Source organism: Dicentrarchus labrax, unplaced genomic scaffold (genome assembly GCF_905237075.1).
Source record: "Dicentrarchus labrax unplaced genomic scaffold, dlabrax2021, whole genome shotgun sequence".
NCBI lineage: Eukaryota > Metazoa > Chordata > Actinopteri > Moronidae > Dicentrarchus > Dicentrarchus labrax.
In genome coordinates this window covers 22,724,223-22,737,445 of record NW_026136713.1, presented here as the reverse complement: position 1 = coordinate 22,737,445, position 13,223 = coordinate 22,724,223, and the positions used below count along the sequence as shown (strand labels likewise).

At 41.8% G+C, this 13,223-nt stretch overlaps 1 protein-coding gene across 5 annotated transcripts in view; it reads right to left on the bottom strand.

Annotated features, from left to right (window-relative positions):
- LOC127374530 (transcription factor COE3) overlaps window positions 1–12,880 on the bottom strand; it is a 149,503-nt gene extending 136,623 nt beyond the window's left edge. For 2 of the 5 annotated variants that reach the window (XM_051419970.1, XM_051419974.1), the window contains exon 1: window positions 12,111–12,879. In XM_051419970.1, coding sequence (XP_051275930.1) covers window positions 12,111–12,244 — 134 coding nt within the window. In that variant the 5' untranslated portion in view covers window positions 12,245–12,879. Of the gene's footprint in view, window positions 1–12,110 lie in introns of all 5 variants that reach the window. The other 3 variants (XM_051419971.1, XM_051419972.1, XM_051419973.1) reach the window with 3 other exon arrangements.
- Between the last annotated feature and the right edge of the window lie 343 nt (window positions 12,881–13,223).

Sequence of the window (13,223 nt, the reverse complement as noted above, 5' to 3'; positions counted from 1 at the left end):
GAAATTATGCAGCAGACAGAAAGAATGCAGCAATATAAACATGGAGTCTGAGAGTTTCACTGAACATCAAGCAGAAACAATGTGATCCACCAGAGATATGACAGATTGTTTGAAGGTGTTTAACATGTTCAGAGTTTGAAGAATTTAGAGAGAAATGTGTATTCTGACCATTCACTTTACACTCCACATTCACACTTTTGTTGGCAGGACACGAACAGAAACAAATTCATTCAAACACAACGATGGAACTGTATCTTCAGTATCTTGCTCAACGACACCTCAACATGCAGCAGGAGGAACCGGGGATCAAACCGTCAACCTTCTGATTAGTGGACTGGCTCTACATCCTGGGCCACAGCCACCTGTCAAGAGACTTCATGCTTTCTTTACAGCAGCTTTCCTGTAGCTCTCTGAACAGCTTAGGTTTATTTATGAGGTTAAGAAACACTGTTAGCCTGCTGCTAACACTGTGTGCTCCTTCATAACTGACCAGAAACAAACACCTGTAACTTCGGTTCCTACAGACACTAGACTGATGTCTGAGAACTTGAGAATTGACTTTGTAAATCCTGGACTATCAAAGAAAATGCCAATCATAGTTTTAGAGTTGAAGGTTTCATCTTAAAGTGTCTCATTTCTTTTTTTCTTTTATCTGAAATCAGAAAAGTTTGAATTTGTTTTCTTCAAACCAATTAATCAATTATCAAAACAGTTGGTGATTAATTGAATAGTTATAATACAACTGATGCATTAATAGACTTTCCACAAAAACTTGAAAGCAGCTTTCGTTCTTACTGCTGGAAGATTGTCGTTAAATGTGAACGAGTTATTTAAGGCCAAGACTTTGTCACGTGTTCACAACATATCTGGATGTTAGAATTATTCATTTCAAGGGAGAAAATTACAAATGAATACTCCAAATATATAGATATCACATTAAATTCTCTGTTTCTGATCTGTTGATTCTGCGTGTGATCGTCTTGTATAGCGATCGCATGTCTCTGGAATATAAACTGGCTGTACTCCGGCTGATTTGTGCTGAAACTGGAGAGACGTGAATAAAAATGGCTGCAAATTAAACTCTGTTAATCCAACACGAACTGAACTCCCAAAAGCAGAACACCACGAACGAGTTTTAACCTTCGTTTCTTAGATTTTATGTCCAATCTAAAAATGCAGCAGCACAGAAACAAAACGCTGAAAATCATCCTGATACACTCACACACACACACACACACACACACACACACACACACACCATGACATTAATCAAACAGGAGATGGAGTGTGACCGCTGTTTGAGTCTTTAACCAGCGTGGCCTGCCGCCTCACACACATAAATACACACCAGCCTAATGAGCCATACAGCACACACACACACACACACACACACACACACACACACACACACACACACACACACACACACACACACACTGGCTGGCTGCCAGGATGTTAATCAAATAAACAGTGGATGTTTAAATCTGATTCAGTGGGAAACAAACTCAGAGCAAACACACCGTGAGAGGACACACACACACTATACACACACAGACACACACACACACACACACACTGGAGGTTGTGGTTTGAGTCTGGATGTTAAACTCAAAGTTAGTCTGAGCTGAATTTAAACTTTAAAATTTAACTGACTGGATGCTAACAGATGCTAACTGAAACATGAAGACTCCACTGTGAACCTGCGACATGACGAGAGGGATTTGTTTGTTTGTTTGTTTGTTTGTTGAAGTGAGGAAGTTGTCGTGTTTTTACCTCATCAGTAAAACTATGTGCACATTTTAAATACTTTATACCTGAGAACAAATTAGAGCATTTAGCAGGAGGAAGAACATTTATTTAACCTCCCACAACCCTGTGGGTGTCTGGGAATGAATGTTATAGATTACTGATAGAAATATCTACAGGAAATACTTTGTCCCCAAACGCCGTCAAGGTGATGAATGAAAGAAGGATCAGTGGACGAGATAACGGAGGAGTGCTCCTGACTTTGCTGCAGATTTCTGCACACTGTGTAAATGTGAAGTTGTGTACAGTGAACATACTGAAGAGAAAGTTCCACATTGTGGTCGATGAAGTATTCTGGTTTTAGTGGGACTGAGATCCTGTACCCGTCACCAACCAGCGACTGTACGTTAACACCGACACTACGGCAGCTTAAAGACACTGAGCATTAAAGTGCTGTACAGCTGCTGGTGTCTCGTCTCATAGAGAATGCCTAATAGTTTTTATGTGTGAATGAACCGTCTGTCTCTCCTCTGTCTGCCCAACAGCGAGGGAGAAACTACTAACAATCATAACTGCTGAATGCTGTTTGTGTTATTACTGTTTGCTATGGAAGCCCATTTCTTACATTTATGAGATAGAAGGTCACAACTGGGATTTATTGAGTTTATTTTATACATTTTCGTACACTCGGTAAAAATCAAGAAGGTCTTGCGACTCCTCGTGAAGCTTTGACGACCCCTAGTGACTCAGTGTGTGACTGTGCCTTTAACTCGCTAACGTACATAAACCAAATATCCACAGATACGTCAGGATGTGTGTGTTTATATTTTTCTTTACATAAAAAAGTCAACTTGAACTGAACTCAGCGACAGAACTGGAAGATCAGGAAACATCAAACTGCTCTTCTGTTTCAGCTCTGAACGTTAACACTGGATGTAAATGTGTCCTGTATCGACTAGAATGAGTGTAATTACTACTGAACACACACACACACACACACACACACACACACACACACTCAGGACTTCCTCTCTAATTGCTATGGAAGTCAGGTTTGGACGGTTAAAATATGCACATATTGTTCACGTACAGTGTGTGTGTTGATTTATGCAAGACTGCACAATTACCCACGAATACATTTACCCAATCAGCCACACACACACACACACACACACACACACACACACACACACACACACACACACAGTGTTTGGTTAGCTCTTATTAGCCATGTAATATGAACTAATGAGTTGAGGCTGAAACATGGTGAGAAGACAGCAGGCCGAGTCTGTGTGTGTGTGTGTGTGTGTGTGTGTGTGTGTGTGTGTGTGTATGTGTTGTTATGTCATTGGATGAAACCCTCCTTCCTCCCTCCCTCCCTTCCTCCCTCCTCCCCTCCTTGATTTCATTGATAAATCATTCATCAATAAATTCAAATCTCTGCTCCTCCGTTTCCTCCTCCTGTCTCTAATATTTAAAATGTTTCATTAAATGAGCAGAAAACATTCAGCCTCAATAATCAATAATTCAGCACCGATCAATCATTATCAGGTAAATAAAAACAGGGAAATCCTGAATTATACTGAATTGATTAAAATTGTTAAACCACCAGACTCCATTTGAAAAATCACCTATTTTATATTTTTGTGTTTAAACTCACAAATAAATGTTGATTCTTGTTTTCTTTTCAATTTCTGACTTTTTTCATTCATCAGAGTAAATATCTGAGAGTAACTACAAGTAATCAGATTACATTACATGTATGTTTATATCTGCTTAATCCAAGTTGTTTTGATTTGTGGACTCCATTAGAAATGCATTGTGGGAGGGTTTTTTTTGTCCACCGGCGGTCCGCTGTGGGTTCGACGGCGGCGGTGCCATCGGGGGAGGAAACGCCCGCTGACTGATTTCCATTTGTGCACCTTAATAGTGTGTGTCATTCCTAATTAGGGCGACTGGCTCGGGGAAACGGTGGCTCGATGCTGAAATGGCTGCTCCTGTCATGCTGCAATTACCAACAAATTAGTCTTTAGACTGAGGGGCTTCTGCACGCGCTCACACACACTCCTGACCGAGCCTGTGTGTGTGAGAGTGTGTGTGACGGTGTGTGTGACGGTGTGTGTGCTAATTAGTACGTTCTGTGAGGTGTTCAATGTGTGAAAATGAAAACCAGACGAGGTTTCACGGACGTCAAACTCCGACCTGCAGCTGTTTGTTCTGCAGTGACAATACTGACAGCAGTAGTACTAACACACACATTACCACTGATTGTACTAATAATACTAATAATACAGATAATACTGATAATACTGATAATGGCAGACTGCTCCATTCACATCCCAGTGTCATGTTGTACCATTAAACTCTCACACGAACCATCTGAACAACATTTTAACGCCTGAAAGCATCAGACTGGTTCGTGTGGTGCATTCAGGGTCCAGTAAATCTGAGTTTTCCCGCTCACGCAGCTGTTTCCAGATGTCTTTTTAGGTTGGAAATTATTTTCACTCTTTTTTTGGCTTCAAACTCTTCAGATTTATTTGAATGTGAAGAGGAATTTTTTCACATCTTTGAGGTAATATTTTACCTCTGTGCCGCTCTGAGGATGGATGGAGAGCCGGGCTAATGCAGCTGCACGTTTCCTCTACTCAGCTGTTTCCTCCCTAACACATCCTTTACCCACACGCTGCCTGTCACACACACACACACGGGCCGCGGCCGGGCCCATTAGTCTGGTCACCTGCTCCTCTCAGACGAAGCTCGGGTTAATTGTTTGCAGCTTTTTTTTTTTTTGTGCGTCGCTGCTTCTGATTAGCCGAGCGGCCTCGCGGGCTGACATTCAGCAGAGGGCCGCGAACGAGCAGACAAAAAGCTCGAGTGTCGGCGGTTTATTTACACGAGTCAACTTCACTTCCAGCGGCGCAGCGACGACGAGGACGACGTGTCGGGGAGAATTTACAGTAACGAGGCTGACGCGGCGTCTGCTGGCTGTTTAATTATCTAACACGTTTTTAAGGCGGCATTCAGGAGAGTTTAATTGTGTGTAGAGAAGGAGGGAGGGAGGGGAAAGAGAAGAGGGGTGTTGACAAATGCAAATGCAGGAGGAAGTGCGTTTTTTATCACCAGGGTGGGAAAATAAAGATGTTTGAACGCAGGAGGGGAAAGAGCAGGTAGGCCTCGCCTGACCTCTCCATCATCCCTCGGCCGCCGCCATGAGTTACGACTCTCTGATAAAATGTCTCCCGGCACTCAGATCCATCACTGCCACACTCCACGAATCTGTCTCCGCGTACAAATTCCCACCCGCTCGCCCCTGGGGAGCGCCGAGCAGAACAGCAAACACCCGATGATTGAGTCGATGACGAATGACGCCGAAGTGGGGAATCCCCCGGTCGCCGATTACTCACCTCATCCAAACCCCTACCTGAACTCCCCCACCTCCCCCCACAGAGCCTGGGAACTTGTACTTTATAACCCCCACACCCTCCCCCACCCTCCCCCACACCCTCCCTTTAACCCCAGAGGACAAAGATTGGGCGTGGAGGGCAGGATCACTCACTCTGCTCGCTCTTTTCTCTCCCTTTTTTTTCCTTTCTGCCAGAAGGGTCGAGGGAAATCTGTTCACCTGAAGCTTCTCAACACACACATGCACACACACACGTACACACACACACATGCACACACACACCTGCCAACACTGCAGGAAAAACCTCCGCCTCGTTATTGAGCCCTAAAAGTCTGTTTTTATTCCAGAAAAACAAGCACAAAAATCAGCTCAGAGAGTTGAATCGTTCCAACCAGACTTCATTAAAAAATCACTTGTTTTAAGGATTTTCAAGAATTTGCTTCAGTGTCATTAAAGAGGAAATATTCAGGCTTCAGTTCGCTGAACGGGCATCTAGAAAACAACGTTTCATATTTGAAACTTCTTGCTTCAGATGCATTCAGGGGAAATAGTGTTGTACAGTTTTATAAAATACACTCGAACTTTGTTACGGACAGAATGATAAAGACTTATTTTCATCAATGTCACTTGTGTCTTCCAACATTTTCCAAGATGGAGAAACGTTTAATGTCTGACTGAGTTTAATCACAAGAACAAATATTATTTTTTAGGAAGCAGGAAAGAAAGAAGAGTCCCTGAATCTCAACGAGCCGTAGTATTAAAAACGGTTTTACACCGTAGTTCGATCTACGCGAGCGGACTGACGTCTACAGCCACATTATTACAATTGGTTTAACAAATGAAAAGTTTTATCAGTTTTAGTGCCGATAATGAAACAAAAAGATGTTTTTATAAGATCTTACAGCTACAACAACTTTATCTAATTTAGAGTGAAGACAACATGAAGACACAATCTGATCAAAGAAGAATCAACATGGCGGAGAGATGGTTCATTTCAGTTTCCAACCTGGAGGGTCAACAAGGAGAAAGATAATCATCACATTAAGTCTCTATGTGGACCGATGTGAGCATTAAAAACAGTAAAGAAACAAACTCTGTGTCACTCTGACGGAGACAAGATGGCTGAAAAGATTTAAAGAGAGATGTTCTTTTAATCTTGAAGAATTCATCTGCACCAAATCCTGTTCATTTTTCTGCTTTTTTTAATAAAAACTGTACTTGTACACCTCTAGGCTGCTCTAAAACTGACCCAGGAGGTCCGACAGGAGGAAGAAGCTACGACGAGCAACAAAAGTCTGTTATTTATTAGCGAGCGCTGAATGTTTTATATGTTTTCACCCACAGAGGCATCCTGGTGGATCGGGCTTCAAGGTTTGTCTTTCTCTCTTCCACGTTTGCTGTCATCTCTCTGCTCTCTAATAAAGGCTGCACAGATATTTCAAAATAAAGCGAGAGGACACAAAGTCCGGTCTGCCACTCCTACCTCCACTTCACTCACAGGACTTCCCAAACCAGACCGTCTAAAAACTGCTGGAACAGATCCGGATCATGTAAAATACATTCACACAGCGTACATTTTGTGTGAAACAAACTCATTTATTATACATTTATATACTATTTTATTCATGTATTGCACTATTTTTATGAACCTAAGTCTTTGATAAACCCATTTCAAGCCCCAGAACAACTGGTCCACGTAAGTAAAGGTGTGTTTTTAGGAGAGATTTGAAGCTTTAGGGTCACATTATCTCCTCACACAGAGCTCTGGGACAAACAGTGCCTCATTACACAGCTGAGGCCTCAATGCACATTCAGACATAAAACATGTGGCTTCATCAACGTATGCAAGTTCCTTAAAAGGGGAATTTAAGAAGGTGTGTAAATCAAGAAAAGACATTGGACCCCAAAGGGTTCATATCACAGCACGAATTCTGAAGCTTTTCTGGACTTTTTCTGGTTTTCAGGAGCAACAAACAACACAAAGCAAATCAGCTACGGTGAGTTAAATCGCTCCAACCAGAATTCACTATAAATTCACTTGTTTTAAGGATTGTCCAGAAATGAGTGTCAGTGTCATTAAAGAGGAAATATTAAGGCTTCAGTTCGCTGAACGAGCATCTAGAAAACAACGTTTCATATTTGAAACTTTTTCTGTATTTATAAAATACAACTTTGTTATGGACAGAATGATAAAGACTTATTTTCATCGGTTTATAAAGATGGAAGCAATTTAATGTCAGACTGAAGACTTTTACCATGAGAACAAATATTATTCTTCAGGAAGCAGGAAAAAAAGAGGAGTCTCCGAATCTCCAACGAATCACATGATTTGAAAAAAAAAACAATGATTTTACAACGTAGTTCAATCTGTTTAATTTGAAATTGAGAAGAAACTTGAGGAAAATTAGACCGCGTAGAGTTAATATCACAACAGCGCTGACATCTGACCTGTGACATCTGACCTCTGACGCTGCGTCTTTAGAAGAACAACACAAAGAGTCACAGGTGAATTCTGAAGCTTTCCTGGACTTTTTCTGGTTTTCAGGAGCAAAAACGAAGCAGATTTTCAAACATTTTTCACTTTGTAAGAGAAACAAATCACTCTTTATAAATATATTTGGGCTTTTTGCCCTTTTTATTCAAAGATGGCTGAAGATGGACAGGAATCGAACCCGAGCCGCCTCGGTAAGGAGCTACCAGGAGGAATTCATCTTGAAAAACCTGAACTTATCTTCACAAGTGGGGGGAAAACATATGTTTAAATTGGGCGAGAGGTTTATGGTGTTAACCGATGAGTCCGACAGGGAGGCTCTCTCTCCCATCATGCTCCTTGTGATAACTGCCACAAATAAAGTACTTCATAAAATGTGTGTGATGTTGTAACAGCAGTTTGTTTTAGCTTTAGCTCCTGATTTATGTTCAATATCAGAGATTTCTGCATCAGATATGTTGTTTTTTTGTCCTGAGTCGTCTGCAGGTTGAAAGTGAAACACTAACGTTTGTGATTTTAGTGAAATAACTTCCTGATGGAGGTCTGCAGGGACTGAAACACCAGCTGGATTCAACAAATATCTTAATTCAGAGAGTGGGGAGTGTGCAATAAAGCACAGAAATACAACTGTGACACTTCTTTGTACAACAAAACCAAAAAACCAGAGAAACATGAATCTTAAATCTTTCTGCAAACCGACAGATTTCCCCACACGGGATTCAAACCGCCGTCTTCCTGCGGCACAAAGCACAAACCCTCAGTCAGCACAAACACCTTTCATGTCTGATCTTCCTTTTAATATCTTAAAGTAATTTTCATCCACTCACAGTCAACGTTAACTGATCCACGAGGAACGTTACACACTTTGAGCTCCATGTGAGGCGTTCAAGTCGAGTTTTAAGGTTTGTAAATGAGAGAGCAGAGAGGGGTGAGTGTTTGTGGACGAGACATGTTGCAACATTAACACTGAATTTATCCTCTACTTTTATCATATTTACGCCCCAAATGCACAACTTACTTTTACATTTGATGGTCTTTTATTATTAGTTTCCTCTGTTTCTGAATGTAAAATCATGAATAACGGGCTTTTACTGTAAAAGGGTGCAGCTGCTGCATCCATTAAAACTCACAGTTGAACAGATTTTAACTTAATAAACTTTAAGAAGAGTGTAAAATATCACACAGATATTATCGTTATCAGCGTACATGCAGATACAGATCAGTCAGGGTGCAGGTTTCAGAAGCATTTCCTCCTCATTTAATGTTTGTTACAGAACGGATCTGCAGATGAAAATGAAGATTTTCAGTTATTATTATAAATGTGATTAAAGCTGCGTGAATTTTATTAAAACAATAGAAAACAGATGAAGAAATATTCTGAAATATGATGTAAATTAGTGGATTAAAAGATAGTTTGGAGGAAAAACATCCTCTTGGATTTGTTTTTTATTTTATTTATGTGTTAATTATCTGTTTTCCACGTCTAACTGATGTTTACTTGTTGTCTTTATGATAAAAATAGTAATAAATGTGTCTCACAGGTGGTTTAAAATATAAAAGAGGAGCTCAGAAAGAGTCTCCACTCAAACACGTTCCCCCTCATTCAACCTGATCAGGTAACAATCACTGATCAATAACCGGACTGCAGATTATCTGACGGATTAAATATCAAACAGCTGCAGCCGTGAAGCTTTTAAGACGTTTTTATAGATTTTATAGAGTGTTTGTTTGTGAACGCAGCCTCAGTCTGATATCATGTTTCTATATTCCAGACCTCTATTTATAATATATATAATATTTATAATATATAATATATAATATACATCCACACAGAGAATAAACTGTTGATTCTTTATATTAATCTTAAACTGTCTGTTCTCTCTCTGTTTAAAGGTTTTCTTTTTGCATTATTGGAGAGATAATGTTGAATAAACTGTATATTTGTGATATTTGACACAAGCAGACGTCTTCCAGCAGAAAGCAGCACACACACACACACACACACTCACTGAGACTTCCATCATTTATCTGGTTTAAACACAGAAATCTGCAGCTTCGTGTCGACACCACATCAGAGTGACGACAGAAACACGAACAACCGTCTGCAGGAGTTTCTACCAACGCCTGCATTCATTTATTTAAACATTCATTTAAAGTCAGTCTGACTCTCTTCACCTCAAACTTCTTCAGTTACACACAAAATTAAAATGAGTGTTTTTTTGAATGAAGTTTGGTTCACGTACATTAAATTCAGCCTCCTACAAACACATTTAAACTCAAAGATTGTTGTTCATCGTCTGAATGATTCAACCTTCAGTTTCTTTCTCTTCCAGCAGCTTCGTGTTTTTTAACTCTGAATTTATTTTAAATCCCTCAGATGTAAGTTTGTGATTATAATAATGTTCAGGTTTACAGATATTAAAGTATAACACAGTACAGGTTGTATAAAGCTATAAACAGACACATAATATATCTGTACTGCAATACAACAATTTAACATAAATTCAGATTATAGCTGAAAAGGATTCGTAGATTAATCAGTTGACAGATTTTTTAAAATAGATTAAAAAAAAGAAAAATATATTTGTATATTTTCTTATAAAGACATTTTCTTTATTAGACAAAACAAAAACATCTAAATAGTAATTTGTTACTTTTTACAGAACAAACAAATAATCAGTAATCAGGGAAATTATCTATTTGTTATTTGTAGGTGTATTTATTTATATAAATTTAATTTGAATGCTTTTTGTTAACCTCTGTCACTGTGTCTGTTTCTGTTTGAACATATTTGGACAATAAAGTTTGGTTTCAGTTTCAGTTGCTGTTGATTTTAAAGGACTTCAGGTGTGAAACAGGTGTTTCAGATGTCAGCCTGCATCGTTGTGATGCGTGAAACTGCGGGAAGCGACGAGATTTACACTAAATGATGCTTTCACTTAAAAAAGGTTTCAGATGAAACCGGATCAGCTTCAGTTTGAGGTCCCGTTTAAAAGGAGAGAAAAGCGGCGGTAAAGTTTGAAGCCTCCGTGCGTCCGAGCAGCTGAAGGATCTCCATCATGTTCAGCAGCTGATTTTAAACCTGCATCGATTTATTTGAGTCAAGCGATCAGATTTCACTGCAGCTCACCTGAAACTCATTAATAACGTCACAATTTACAGGTGAACCCGGAGTTTAGAGACAAAGGAGAAGGAGAATTTAAAAACTCTCAAGAGATTAATTTTTATTTTATACTGCACAAATATTTTACTGTTAAATTTGGGTATGTTTGGCATTCAGTTGTTGTTTTGAGTTAAATATTTCTTCGGCTGTCTGAAGCTTTATGAGCTTTAAAACGCAGAACATGTTTAAATGGATGGATTTCCAGGTGGAGTTCGGTGTGTCAGATATCAGCCGGGCTGCGTGTGTTTCACTGCGGACTTTGCTCTATTTTAACCTGCGTGTAAAAAGCTGCAGAAGCTTTTAATTTAAGCTGTGACTCAGTTTAAATTTGCTTTATTTCCTCCTCGAGTTCCTCCAGAATTTAAACATCGCTTCCATTTTTTAATATTCAACCCACCGCTTTAGAATCTGCACACGAGGAAATCTCCGTGTGCTTTAATTAAACAGTTGTGTACTAATTGTTATAATTATCTCCTGAATAAGCTTTAAATAATGTGAAAGGATCCCAGAGATCGGGCGCGTGCAGCGGCCGCAGCTCCGCGCTCCTTCCGCCGCTCTGCGCTCTTTGCGCGCGGCGTGTTCCTGCAGCACCAGACCGCGTGTCACATCGGTTTAAATGAATTACCGGAGCCGAAGTGCGGGGGACGGAAACGTTATTTCGAGTTGAGTTTTGGGTTTAAAAGACACGTGGAAGCGCGGGACGCAATTCGGCGTCTGTGTGCGCTCGCACCGGACAGCCGGTGAGCCCGAATCCGCCCGAGAGGAGGAGGGAGACGGTGTGATGGGGCTGCTGCTCAGCGCTGGGAGCATTAACCCTGCTGCTTTGGATTAGTGGGAGAAAGAAGACAGAGTGTTTATGACTGACAGGCTTTCAGGAGGGATTCTGTTTTCTCTGAGAATAAATGTGACTTTTTCTGGATTCTAAACGTTCATTTTTAGATGGATTTTAAAGTAAAAGCTCTCAGAATGTCCATCAGGAGCTTCTGTTGCTTCTCTGCAGCTTCCACTAAAAGTTTGAAGTCCGAAGTTTTCATCTTTTTTTCTGTGTTTAATTGATTTGATCCTCTCTTTGTTTTTACACTGTCTCACAGAACAAACCGAGCCTGTCTCACTGCGCTTTGGGTCTAACTTTGTTGGCTCTTTGCGCCCCGCAGACTGACCGGGAACCTCCGTGTGTGTCACTTTTCAAACGGCTCCTGGAGGATGCAAACACCACTTTCACCTTCACGCTGGAGTTTTCAGAGTGTGGCACTAATGAGCAGCGCGGAGGGGAACAGTTTCATGCTTTTGGGGGATATTTTTACCTCTGGGCCGCTGTGTTGGCGTCCAAAATCCCTGCGCCCTGCATCCAGGAGCGGACCGGGGTCATGCCGGTGGGGAGCGGCTCCTCCTTCATGGTCAGGGCACCCCTGGGGAGGCTGTCCTGGATGGAGAACATCAAAGTGTCCTTCTGGGAGCTTTGTCTTCACCAGAAACAAGAAAGAAAGAAGAATAATCCTCCCTGTAGCAGCCACTCAAAAAAGCCAAAGGACCACCTGGATTAAGGTGGAGAGAAGAGGAGCGATGAGGAGGAGGAAGGAAGGAGGGGAGGAGGGACACACGAGCGAGCTTCCCCAAAGTATCGGGTCCTGATCCAGTGAAGAGTCCCGGATCCCTCTGGGTTTCTGCGAGGTTGTTTTAGATCCCAGCCCCGGCTCGCAGCTGCCCGGGCTTTAAACCGGCGTCTCTGTGAAGTTAAAAGAGGGCGGAGAGAGGAGCGGAGAGCGGGGAGAGCATCTCAGAGGAGCCGAGAGAGAGAGAGAGTGAGAGAGTGAGACAGAGAGGGGAGAATCAGCCGGGATCCGGAGAGCCTGACGCCGGGAGAACGGAGCGCGGAGAGCCGGGGATCAGAGGGAGGCGAGCAGCCGCGGATTGTGGAGAAATGAAAAGTGGGATAAAAAAACACGCCACCGCTTCAAAAAGGAGTAAAATGAAATGATTAGCAAACAAGAGGGAGGGACGGACCGTGGAAGGCTGCTGCTCCCGGGGGAACAGGGGGATTGGGCAGCGAGAAATCTCATCCCCCTCCCTCCCCGGCTCTTTATGGCTCCTCTGTCCCGGCGGAGAGCTCCTTCTCCCGGGGTCCGGGGCTCTGGAGCTCCCGGGGGACCGGCGTGGATCAGGAGGGGGCGGGGACGCGACCAAATAAGGGCAGCTCATTTGGATATTGGTCGCACCTCTGGCGCATGATTGGTGGAAGTCGCGCGTTGCGTCATTGTTTTTTCAAACCCAGCTCCAAATAAGGGTTTCCGCGTGTTGGGCCGCGCGCACTGTAAGAAATGAGGTCTGAATGTTTTAAAGGATTTCAGCTGAAGAGATGAACACTTTCACAAACACACTGACAGGTGAACTTTAACAGGTTGATGATGTGTCCAATA